Source organism: Ciconia boyciana, chromosome 1, assembly GCF_034638445.1.
Source record: "Ciconia boyciana chromosome 1, ASM3463844v1, whole genome shotgun sequence".
Taxonomy (NCBI): Eukaryota; Metazoa; Chordata; class Aves; order Ciconiiformes; family Ciconiidae; genus Ciconia; species Ciconia boyciana.
The window spans coordinates 79,725,550-79,739,098 of record NC_132934.1 but is presented as its reverse complement, the minus strand read 5'-3'; the positions used below and the strand labels follow the sequence as shown (position 1 = coordinate 79,739,098).

At 37.6% G+C, this 13,549-nt stretch overlaps 1 protein-coding gene across 4 annotated transcripts in view; it reads right to left on the bottom strand.

Annotated features, from left to right (window-relative positions):
• Nucleotides 1-3,849: 3,849 nt before the first annotated feature.
• The window catches only part of ATXN10 (ataxin 10), a 107,915-nt gene continuing 98,215 nt past the window's right edge, over nucleotides 3,850-13,549 (bottom strand). The window contains exon 10 of one of the 4 annotated variants that reach the window (XM_072876330.1): nucleotides 3,850-5,009. In XM_072876330.1, coding sequence (XP_072732431.1) covers nucleotides 4,822-5,009 — 188 coding nt within the window. In that variant the 3' untranslated portion in view covers nucleotides 3,850-4,821. The remainder of the gene's footprint in view (nucleotides 5,010-13,549) is intronic. The other 3 variants (XM_072876352.1, XM_072876341.1, XM_072876319.1) reach the window with 3 other exon arrangements.

Sequence of the window (13,549 nt, the reverse complement as noted above, 5' to 3'; positions counted from 1 at the left end):
CTTTTAGAGTAAGCTGTAAGGCTGCAGAAAATGCTGAGCCAGACAGCAGAGCATCCTTGATTCTGACAAGGCAATTAAAAGCAGTACAGAGCCAATTCTGTCCAAAATAAATTTGGAGTGAAAGTAGACATTGCTTTGATCTTAGTCTGGAGAGGGGAGGCTCTTCCTAAAGGATACCTTTTGGATAGCAAACTTCTGCAACTGTCAGAGTCTAGGAGGAATGATGCAAAACAATCATACTCCCTTGTCTGTTTTATGAACAGACTGACAATGTGTTCCCCATCACCTAGAAGTTCTCTCTGGGACCTGAACTACTCCCTCTCTCACCCTCTGAGATCCATTATTTATTTGTTGCTGCAGTCTTCAGTCTAAGCAGTTCCTTACTCCACATTAGATGGACATCAGCAGGCAGCTCACAGAGAATTGCAGAGAATCTCAGTTCTTGATTTCTTTTGCCAGCACTACACTAGTGAGGAGCAATAGCTGTTGAAAATGTCCTGTACAGACCCTAGATTCATGACTGGAACAAAGACAACACAAAAGCAAATTCAGCAAGTTTAGTAGCTCAGCTCTCACAAGTCTCTACCTGCAACGTATAAACTAAGGATTTCCAGAGCTTGCAACGTGGCCAAGTTTGGATTGGATTATGACAGAGGAAAATGTATAACCCTCACTTATATTGGGAATAGTTAGTCTTTAAAAAATTATTTTAGGGATGCTATTAACATATACAAAAAACAATGCCAGTTTCTCATCCTCATAAATTACTGGATCTTATCAGAAATCACTGTGAGAGAAAGTTCCCGTAAAGAAACCAATTAAGCCTAAAGCAGCATGGAAAATTTCCACGTGAATGGTTACGATTTGGCCAAGCTACAAGCAACTGGAACCGGATCTTAACATGGAAAGCATCATTTAGCCCCAGACAGAGACACTGCTAAGAGGCCTGCCCATAAACAACAAAGACCTAAACATCTTCCACATGTAACACAGTAAGAAACATTTGTCTTCGGGCACACTTTAAAACCAGCAGGCACGCTATCACCCAGCTGCGACCCCAACGTACTGCAGAGAAGCTCTAAAGGAAAACAGTGGCAACTGAACTAGGAAACGGCTTTCCACGTGAAGGACACCGGAGGTTTGCAGAGCTCTCCTTCCGCAGAGGCATGGGCAGTTTTATCAGAACCTTGGACAGCACTGAAGGGACTCCACCACCCCGGCGCTCCGCCGCGCCGGCTCCGGCCACCCGCGCCCCGGGACTGCGCCCACGCTCCCGGCCCCCGGCGCACCTTCCCTCCCTGCCCCCGCTGCCACTGCCACCTTCAGACACCGAGGTGGCGTACATTGCATGAGGAAGCCTTAGGGATTTTAAGGAGGCAGCGAAAAGGGAAGGGGAATGCGGTTCTTCTGCATCACTTCATAAATCCCCTCCTCCCCAACATGGAATACGAAGAAGTCCACTTAGACTACTTAGAAAATTCTAAGTCAACATAAAACAATGACATAGATAAGGCTAGGTACAAACAAAGGTTTAAGGTAATCTTGGGTACAGCCTCACATTTTTAATACTTTTTCATTTGCAAATAAAGGGAAGTTTTGTGGAGTCTCGCTATGCAAACACACTGACCTCAAAATAGAAAATCAACTGCTATATAAAGATTATGACAATGGTATTAACTGCCTGGGAATTTATTTTTTGTTGGTTGCATTTAAAAATGTATTTTACAAGTGCTTTAGGCAAAACAAACCTAAATTATTAGAAGCGGTAAAAATTCAGAACTTTGCAAATATTTAAGCTTATTTCTCACAATTTGCAAGAAAGCTCTTGAAAAATCTATCCACTTATGATGAAAAACCAACTCCCTATTCCCTTTTAATAACAAATAGACCTTAAAAAAAAGATCCAATCACTATTGTTTGAAAGCACTCGAAAGCAATAAGATGGTCACAAGACTTGATCTGACTGTTCTGCCCCTTTACAAACTCAATAAAGCTTGCTTTTTATGACTGATTGCTGTGCTGTATTAATCCCCTAGCATATAAAACAAGCCTATTGGAGACTGGGACTCCACTGGGGGAGGACAGGGAAGCTGTTGTGTTCCGAGAATTAATCCATCTAGGAAAATCAAAAGCCAGCCACTCACAATACAGTAATCAGCATGTTCTCCACTGTGAAAGCCCTACATTTCCCGTTTAGAAAACACAACTATTACTCCATTATGTACCGAAACACACAAAACCCTTTTATTTATGTGTGTTTATTATTATTTGGCTTATATTTATGGGCTTGTGCATATTCCATTAGTGGGTACACAACCATCAAGTTACCCCCCCCCCCCCATCTATTCCTAACTGCTTAAAAGGAAAAAGGGACTCCCACTGCTTTTTCCACAACCAAAGTTCTTTCTGGATTTGCTTTGTGAACAGGATTTTTAACTCTTTATTAGCCTAAATAGAAGGAAATTCTTTGCATTTTTTCCCTAAACAAAGTTAATTTTCTTTTCAGGATAATTATGTTATTCTTCTTCTCACTTTGTTAAATTATCTAACGTGTTTCCTAAGTAGTGGTGCTAAAATAAAAATGTTTGAGGTTTTATAATTAACTCAACTGAAAACTACTTCTCTTTATTTCTAGGTGCTATTATATTTGATGCTCCTTTGTTACAAAAATTTAATTCTTTCCTTTCAAAGTTGAATGATGTAGCCTTCTGAATAAAACTTTTTTTTCTTTTCCTAGGGGTAGAATTCTGTTTTTTGACATTTAGGTGCTAGAAGTATGATTTTTCCATTGTGTTATGGAGATAAAGATTAAAAAACCCAAACAAAATCAGCTGTAAATCTTATGTGACACAGTAATTAAACTGCTAAAATGAGTTCTGGCCTAAACACAAGAATTAAGCCTTATGGAAACCACTGAGAAACCACAATCTGATATACCATGTGCTCAAGAAGAACCAAAAACATGTATCCTTTTCCATTCAGCTAGCAAAAGGCACCTACCTGTGTAAGAAATGACTTTATAAACCAGCACTTAAACACAAGTTTTTAATATCCTCTGAAATGTTCCTGTCAAATTATTTTAAAAAAGCAAATAAAGCACTTCGCTTACATTCATATTTATTCTCTGCTAAAACAAATAACACTTTTCTCTCCCATTTGTTTTTAAAGTAAGAAGTCACTACAAGCAACAAAAGTTATAGTCTTTGTTCCTATTGCCATTATCCCTTTATATACATCCTCTACTTAATAAACAGCTAAAGACAGCAGTTTTATATCATTGCCTTTAAAACCAACAGGTGACTAAAATCCCACTAGGTCAATTCCATAGTCCCATCTGGGCCTGAAATTCCCCCCCCCCCCCCGGGACCCATTTCAGTCCCACCTGAAATCTTATGGTTAACTTGAAAAGATCTTAGTAGTCCAGCTACTAAGTCCCCATTAGTTTTAAGCATTACTATCTATTTCTCATCATTCAAAGCACTATGTGTTTTTTTCCATTTTTAAATAAAAAAAATGAATTGGAGGAGCAAAAGCTGATGCACATGGCTGAGTGCCCGTTACATGTACATGTAGTTTTAGGACGTAAACCTGCCTTTCCATTTAAGAATAGCATTAAATGATGACAACAACATGAACAATTTAACTTTTCTGGGACCCTCCTGTTAGACACAACTGAAGATAACCAAATGACAGCAAGGATATACCAGTGCTAGTAATATTAAGCAAGTAATTCTTGTTTTGCTTAGGCATGGAGGATTACATTTCTTGGCGACCAGGGCAAAGCTATGGCACGCACAGAGTTAACCGTGCCCCCCCGCCCTTTCTTCACCCCCCTTCTCCCCCATCTCATTCATGCCACATTCCACAGTGGCAGGGTCCAACAACAATATAGGAGGGTACCCAAAATGAAGAGGCAGGGCCTTCCATTCTTCTGCCTCTCTTGAATTAATTAACTGGAAATGAGTTTTGTCAATGTTTTGGAAAGGCAGAGGGGTGAAAAGAAACTGCTAGAATTAATCACAGTGAGAAACTACCTCTTCAGCAGTCTGCCAGAGTTCAGAAAACCCATGAGAAGTGCAAAATAAAAGGAAAGTGGGCTGACTTACCATCCAAAGGAACAAATAAAATTCAAACAAACACCCAAGTCTCCAAAACAGAGACATGCCCCAGTGCAAAGGAATGTAGCATCTGTTGCCACAACAGCTTCAGCTTTGTTTTTAATATACTTGTCATGAAGACTGAAAGGTAACAAGGTAGAAAAGACAATTTACTAATAATTTAAATACACGAAGGCATATTGTGTTTAATTCACTAAATATTTATGTACATCCAATGTTTCACTGATCCTTATATAAGAAGAGATATTTAAGCACTATGATTGAAAATTAGTAACTTTCATTGTTTAGCCCTGACTCAGCATAGATCTTTTAAATGGAGAAGGCAGACTGCAAAGCAGTTATTTCTTTGTTGAATTTTTTTAATGATAGTTATCTCCAGGTTCAGCAATGGAAATTATAACAACTCAATACTGCATGCATGACATCTTTCTACTAACGAATCAAAAAAGTAATGAAATTTCAACCATCTGAAAAGAGGGTCTTTTTCCATAGGCTAATTTACCAGGTATTTAGAAAACGTGTAGGTGTCCTTTTGTTTACAACAGTGAGGCAGAAGTTATCATTTGGCAGTTTTTCTGAGAACAATCATAACAATTCCATCAGACTGGAACTAAAACTGAAGAAATCTTGATTGCCCAAGCAGGGAAAAATATTTTAAAAGAGAAATCCTCTTTTAATGATTTGATGATTCTTAATTTTTTGTTCATGAGGGCTTTTTCCTGACAGATCTCAGAATTAACTTGCCATCTCCTTTCTCTATCTCTAAACCCATACTCTCAAGGGCAGAATTGTCTGCCAGCCCCTTCTCCTCCATCTGCGCAATAAGCTCTTGGTTTCTCTCATTCTGTTCAGTGAGATTTCGGATAGCATATACTGCCCACTGGTTCACAACTGTTGGAAAAAGTTAAGGATCATTTATTTATTTAGAGATTAAACAATGCTTATTTTAATTTATTACTGCATTTCCCTCCCCCTGTCGCCTCCCCCCACCCCCAATCCCTCCAACCCAGAAAAACAGTAGAAATCAAGGGCTAGAAAAAGTAAGACATTTACAGGCAATTACTCTGAACCTGCAAATACTTGCATATGAGGTAATTTAAGTTTAAATGAGGTATGTCCATTAACTTCAGGCAAGTTTACTAGGTTTTAAAAAAACCTTGAATTTAAAAAAAAAAAAACCAAAACAAAACACAAAGGAACTGCAGGAATTAAAAGGGCATACTGTTTTAAACCAAAATTACAGTTAATTGAAACGTTCCAATGATCTTCCTAGTGAGATTAAAAAAAAAAGTCAGTCACTGTGTTGACAATCCGAACACTTCAATGCTACACTTCCAAGAACTGGCAAATAAAATGAGCCGTAAATCAGGTAGAAGAAAGACGGCAACTATTATTTTCACACTGTACAAGGTGAAGAAATGTAGAAAAAGAGAAACACATCTTACCCAGGTTAGCAACCGAAAATAGCACGCATAATGTGGGAGACACTTAAGAATATTTAACTTCTAATGTTATCTAAACTCGGCTCTGTGTGCCTGGGTGCTTTTACAAACTTGCCAACAGAACAGACACTAAGATCACCAGCAGGTAGCTCCTGCTCATGTTTAAATGGGCACAAGCTGCAACTCATTCACCTTCTAAGGTGGTCCCTTGAGGCCAGGATTGAGGCACATGTCAGGGCCACAGACAAAGGATTTAAATTCCCAGGATTATCAGTCAGGCATCTTCCAAGTGAACTACAGCGTTCATTTTATGAAGAGTCAGAGATGTTAGCCCCACTTCTGCAGCTGAAAAGCTATGTTATGATATAATCTTTCCCAAGTTACCCATATGGGAGGCAAGCCATTCTGAATCACACAAAAGTGGTTTGCCTGCAGGGCACCAATTATTTACTACATGTAGCTTCACATCCAGTAGAAGAATATGCATAATTTACTCATCTCCTTGACGTCTTTTGGGTTGGACAGTGTCTAAGCACAGAGATAAGACAGTGTTCTTATGGGCATTTGCCAGGGGGTGACTGGAGGGGAAAACTCCTCAGTTGTGGAAGATGGGAACTTCAGCCAAAACAATAAAATACAGGAACTCGACTTTCTTACACAATCTATCATGACAGCATTTGGAAAATCCAGTACCACTGCATGCACATTCTTATAGTAGCAGTCTTGCCATTTTCTCTGTGCACCTTGCACTGACTGTTGTGCCTACCTTGCTGCCACCTCCAACCATCCCTTAGGCTTATACACTTTCAGCAGAGGCAGTCTTTCATACTGGGTTGTTGGATGTACCAGGCAATGTGGATGAACAACAGTACGTAGCAGAAGCAGCTTTCCTAATGTAAGACCCCGTCCTGCTTTCACAAGCTTACATTTTAAGAGAGAGGAAGTGATAGACTCAGAATACAGGAGACCAAAAAAAAAAGTTTATGACCATACCTAACCACAGCACTACTTCGATGCCAAAAGAGAATAGAGAAGGGCCTGCAATAAAAAGCACACAATGAATCTTCAACAGAGAGAGGGGGGGTTTAGATGAAGAGTAGCTTAGACAAACATCACAGGAAACATATATGCTAGGGAACAATCCTGCATTGGCATGCATCAGTGAAACAGCCCCCTGCCTTTTAATAGCAGTTTATACTTATTTTCACATTCAAGCAGCCCAGAACTGAAAATCAAAAATGGCAAAGCAGTAACAACTATAGGGCTTTTTTCTCACAGAGTTCTTCAGGGTTTGTCAGGAAACATGCTGCACGCCTCCTTCATTTAAAAAAATTCTGGTATGAGGTAATGACAGAGGAGAGAAATTAAGAAAAAAACCCTATGTATTACATCAAAGCCTTAATAGATAAACATGACAGAGAATATCAATGTATTCTCTTCCGTCAGTGCATCACTACTATAGTTAAGTGAAAAGACAAGTGCCAAGCTACATTTAATTTACATAAACTGAATATTTCCACTGAAGATTACATTTGAGTATATAAAACAACAATAAAATACCAAAGAAATAAAATCATATATGAGCAGAATCTCACTCATCAGCTCCAATGGTGAGAGCAAATTTCAGAACAGTAAAGTATGCAAGCTGATGAATGCAGATGAACAAAGGCTGATACCTCGCAGCTCCTTCTGAGGTCTGACTTAGGGCATTTCATGAGTGCCAAAAAGTAACATGAAGTTCTCCCAATGGACTGTGAGAAATATGCTACCACCCTCCCTGGCTCTGCTCCTGGGATGAGGAGCAGACTTCTCTTGTTGTGTTCCGAAAATACAGCTCTGCATAAAATACAGCACTTGCATAAAAGAATACCTCCTAAAAAAGAAAAAAACCGCCACTTTCAAAGAGTGACAGTTCTCAATCATGTAAAGTGCCACACAGAGAAAATAGTACTCTCAAAAAAATTTTTTTGTGTATTAGCCTTGGGAATAATCCTGTTACCATCATCTTTATGACCTTCAACACAAAAACACTGCTAAACCCCACGGCAAATGATGTTTTCCTATTATCATATCCATTCATGCTTACATAATATCTAAGACATCCCCATTATCTTATGAACTCTATCATCATTATGGCATTTATCATTATTGACTACTGTAGCTGAAGCTGCAAAATGGTTTCAATAACGTTTTCACTCATTCAAAAACTCTTTTCTGTATGTAGGTTTTCCATTGTAAATTCAGTCATGAATATGCATGATTTCCCTTGTTCGCATGCTGTGCGAGGCTAAGACCTTTGGATGGCTGTGTGCAGACCTAGACGGACTTAAGTGTCAGCAGAGATTAAAGCTAGTCCCCAGCTAATATTCACATTACCCTCTTGCTCCTCTCCAAAGATAGAGACACAGAGAGAAAATTAAACATATTCTAGAGTCTCTAATCCTACCAACACTTTAAGCACTTTATTGTATGCTCAGCTTTAGAAAGAGAGCTTCTAAAGTTTCCATAGTTACTACAAATAAGAGCATGAGCCTATTTGTTGTGAAACTGCATAAAAAAGAAAAGAAATGCAGCATACACAGTAGATCCAATTGTGTAGACTTGTCTAGATTTTTCCAACAGGGCATATTGCACTCTCAAATTAATTAATATTATAGACAAGTGAAGATTACAATATCTCTGTCACAGTGCAGAGGGCATACAAAAGAAAGAAAAAATTTCATTGTATTTTGCAGGAGCTTCATTAATAGACTACCTGTGATTAGGGAATGAAAGCAAACATTTGTACGCATTTATAGCAACTTTTTCAAAATCCTTCAGTACTGTATGCTATGGGATTCCTATGTTATTTTTACTTATACAAACAATAACAAAACTGAATTAACTTGCCCTGTGTTCCATACTTGTGTAACACCTTCATACAGCAATTTAAAATTTATCATCTAAACTCCTCTGGGTCATAACTTCAATTGTCAGGGAGGGGGGAATATAGGGAGAAAGGAAGAGAGGTGGAGAAAATGTGCTAGCAATCTGCCCTAAAGGATGAAAAATTTTACTATCTGGAATCAACATAAACCATGAAAATCTATGCCACTAAATCCTGTGGAAGTTTTGCCATTGACTGCAAAGGGAACCTTTCACAATTCTCTTGTTTCTTTTCATATGGATTCTGCTACAAGAGGTTGTTAGAGTCAACGCTAGCAATAGCACAGTGACTGTTTTATAAGTTTAATGGTGTGTGAAAATACAACCGACTGCTGTCAGGAGTCACTAACTAATATCCTATTGCAATGCACTACTAGAGAGGAGGACTTACAAACCATTTCCCAAAGAGAGTATTTCAGCTTTTCATTCTCATATTAGGAGGTCCACTTTGGACTAAATGTTATTGGCAAGTCTATTGCAGCTATCAGGACCTCTATGAATTGTTCTACGAAACAATTTGGATTCTATGGATGAAAGACAGTAGACGTAATTATTAATGAGGTTTGAATCTGATGACGTAGATATACAGCAATGCATAAGTAATGTTGAAATTATGTTGCTTGAAAAAGGCAAGTAGTAAGTTTTAAAAGTTAAGTATTAACTAATATAGGACACTGAAGAGCGGTGACAAGGAGAATGAAATACGTACATTTCTCTTAAGTCCCCTTGATATTTATTAATACTGAGGAATTTCTAAGTATAACATCCTTGGTGAAGAGTTTGATTTATTACATAGCGTAGATACTTTTTTTTTAGCTAGACCATTTCCTGCACTACAACTGGTTTTCAATAATTAAATGATTACTTAGGAAACTCTCTTCCTTAAGATTCACATGGCCTAATGAGAAAAAGATGATATTATTTACCCAATTCTATTACCTCATTTAAATCAGGTTTTTGACTATTTTAATATTAACTTCATTTTAATAAAATATAGGAAGAGATACAAAACTTTATCAAGACAGGCGACCCACATGGGCTGGAACCCTAGTCAAACGGGCTGTTTATGCAACAGCTAAAGCCACCCAACTTCTCCAAGAGCTTTTCTGGAACAGGTCTATAGGGCTAAAAACCAGAGATAGTGAAAATACAATTCTTGTTAATTGTGTTTCTTTCTGGTCTTCAACAAGTATTCCAATTATCACTAAAACTTCTGTAGACAGGAACAAAATGCTAAAGCGTCATGTTAGAAGAATCACTTCCACTTATAGACCTGACTGGACCACACTGAAAAGACATAAACCATTTCCCCTTCAAGTCTTTCAGTCCTTTTAAGTACTTTTGTTTCACAGCAACTTGAAGATAATTCTTCTCACCATTAAAAGAGGTCTCTAGACAGCTACCACAACTGTTAATCACAGTTCACATCAATGTGTCGTGATTGAGCACTCGTAGTAGACAGTCAGGATTTTGGTCCCTAACAGTCAGCCAAATTGCTTACAAAGCTCTACAAGTTTCTTCCTGTTGAGGGTTTTAGTAGTTTTATGAAGTCCTAGAAGCTGTATAAAATGATAGCAATTCCTTACAACTCCTCATTTACCTTTTTTAGATAATTTTTACTTCTGTTTAAGATGTTACCAAGAAAGTAATCACAGAAAACGTAAAGAACTAAAGGTGTTATCTTAATTTATTTACTTAATTTATTATTATTTTATTTTAAAGAAGCTAATTCATATTTTTAGAATTAATATTTTGGATTGTATTTATTCCTGACATTAAATTATAAGCATCAGAAAATTTCAGAAATTCAGCCTATACAAACTTAAAATACTCTGCCTAGAAGTTAGAATAAAAAGGTCTAAAATATTTCAGTTGCCTGTATTTTTATTTATTCCGTATCAGTTATTATGTTCTATTATTGCAGTCACCACATTCTGGGTTTAAAGGCTAGAAACAGGCAGCGTCATATCAGCCAGGACTGTTCTTCCTTCCCCTGCTTGACCTGGCTCCTGCAGAGCAGACACAGTACAACTCATCTAACCTCTAGCCTCCAAGGTAGAGCAGCACCATTGGATGCTGGAAGAGGCATTTATCCCTGATCACACTTTTTAGGGATAAGATTTGTAACAATGGGGAACCTAAAGCAGAGGTTCATTTCTGCTACAGGTAACTCTCACGTGGTCCAAGAGATCAGTAGGAGAGTTAGACCATCCACCACCAAACAAGCTTCGATCTCCACCACTACGTGGCAGCAAAGCTTCACTGGACATACATGGAATAAGATGCCTGCAGCCAGCCCTTTCCTACTCCTTACTGGGACAGGAAGATCAGGGTGGGCTGCTGATGCTTACTGCAAACACTACCCATACAAGTTTGCCTCCACAAAACATTCTGGTAAAGACAGAAAGCCTATCCCCAAAAACCTGAACTGGGGTTTTCAGCTCGAATTCTACTCTGTAGAAGAACATTGCTTTGCCAGAGAAAGATCTCAAATGATACCATCTCAGAATAGGCAAACGGGCAAAACTACTCAGTTTAAAGTAATCAAGATAGTCTCAATACTAAAGCAACATTCTCTGTAATTCACAGCCTACAGAAATTAGGAAACATCTGTAGCAGAAAATAATTGTACATTAAATATTTTTTTCCAGTTCCCACACCTTCACTAACCTCCCACACCAGTAGTTATCTCTTCCTCTAGCAGATAAACACCATCTTTCTGGTTACCTGTATTTATACCAGTCTCTGAACATCCTACCTATCCTCTGTAATGATGAAACCATTTCTTAAAGTGTGCCTTGTGGGATAGTGGTTTCTTTAAAATGGGACTGATATCTTCTGTATAATCAAACAGGCATGTTATATCTCATGTATAACTCAGTGAAAGTTCACCCATTTAAGTATCTATGGACAACAAATACACTTGAAAACCAGAATGGACGATTATACCTCTTTTGGCCACACAGTTCTGCACAGAACACAGATGACCAAAGGTCAGTCACTCTTGAAATCAAGCCTCTCAATTCTGTTTCACGTACAAGATATTTTCATGCATTTTTCTGAAAGACATCCAATCTTGACCAGGAGATTTCACTGTGTCCCTAAATAAACCATTCCAGTGGGTAAATATCTCATTCATTACAGCCTGTGATTTATTTCTGGTTTAGATTTGTTTAGAATTGTTTCCAAACACTGATTTTCATTACAGATTAAAAAAAAAATAATCACAGATCATAATCAAGGCACTCAGTAAGCATCTTTTGCATGAACTAAAGAGAGAAACTGAGGGAGGTATTCCAAGATTTGCATAATTCTTGTACCTGTTCCCTCCATCTGTATTTTTCAGCATCCCTTTTGAAGCACAGGCACCAGGGCTATGTTAAAAATTCTGCCAAAGTTTGCTATATGGCTGATCACAGATGCAACACAGTTGGCTGCTCCTTCTGGCTATTAATAATTCAGAAAAAGTGAAAAAAAAAAAAGCTCACAACATTCAACTGCCCTCTTGCTCCTAGCTACACTCCTGCAAGAAGAGTCTGAGCTCTTTCTCTAGGTTATTCAGAAACACATTTTCAGCACTGTCCAATTCTGACACCTAGACCCAAATCATGAGGCTGATTCTTAGTTCCAAGGCCTGACTGGTTTTAACTGCATACTCACTTCAGTGATGGCCAGCTAAATGGTACCCAATGTTCATTAGTCTGTTGACTACTGCAGCAATTTGGGTTACTAAGACATTTCTTACCCAGAGCAATGTGGGGATTTTTCTCCCCAGATCACTAGTATTTCTAGGTTAACAGATTACCCAAAGACACCACTGAAAAGTATTATATACCCAGACTGCAATTAGTTGTTAATGCCTGCCAGCTAAACAACATTTAATCCATATTCTATGTACCTCCTTTCATGCTCTGTAGGACTTAAAGCACAGTGCCAACACACCTTAGTATACTATGAAATTAAACACAAAATTTCAGTCAAGTACTCCAGAGCTACAAAAGCCATAATACATGTTTAGCTATGTCAGGCTATTTTTATTATAATGTCTCTTATGCCAAAACTTACAGAACTTTAAAAAAAAAAATTAAGCCATAACCTCTAGTTTGTTTTACTTTTTCCTATACTCAGACTTGTAATACTAGCTTAAAACCATGAATATGACACATTCATTTTTGCTGCTTAGGCTGCCAATTTTTTTTTTAAATTATGACTTACATTTTTAATAGAAACCCATAATTTATGACTAACTATAAATCATCTGGTTTTAAAACAAAGAATCACACTCTTGATCAATCTCAAGCTAATGCTCCACAGTTACAATATTATGTTCTTACAGTTCCTTCTATTACACTAATCCCATTTTAAGAATTCATGACAACTACATCTGTTAGTTATCTGTAAGAGGTACCAGAGAGTTAGCAGGTTGTTACATTAAAAAGAAAAAGCTTCAATTGCTGTTACCTAACAGTTAAAAATGCCTTAGCTTATCTTCTCTTCCCAGGTACAGAAAAAAAATGCAAAATTCCATTAAACTGAAACTCGTGTATCAAATTACTATTAAAACCTACCGCAAACATTGAGATGTAAAGCACTGAAGTATAGGGGGATGGTAATTGTGTTCACAAACTGATTAAATATCAGGCAGACTGTAGTAATTTTAAATTTCCTTGGACATGTAAAGAAAAAAGGTCCACCTACACACAGAAATATATTAATGTGCATTTATATGCATACATGTAGAAATAAACAGCTTTTCTAAAATGCTTTAAAATGGAAGTTACAGAAGTCAAATAAAACTTTCAAAAATTTGGAACTAGACTCAAAAACCCAACCTAGTTAATACCTGAGATGTGGTCAAGCTAATTATAATTTATCACTCTAAGGTAGACGACAAGATAAGCTGACTCACAATTTGGACAGAAGTTCTTTTTCTATTTATAATCTCTGGAGATTAATCTATTTATATAGATTCAACAAGGATCTGTATGCCAGCTTATCTATCAACACTGTACTTGAGTATTTTCTTGATTCAGGGTCTCTGAATAACTTAGGTGGCATAACTCC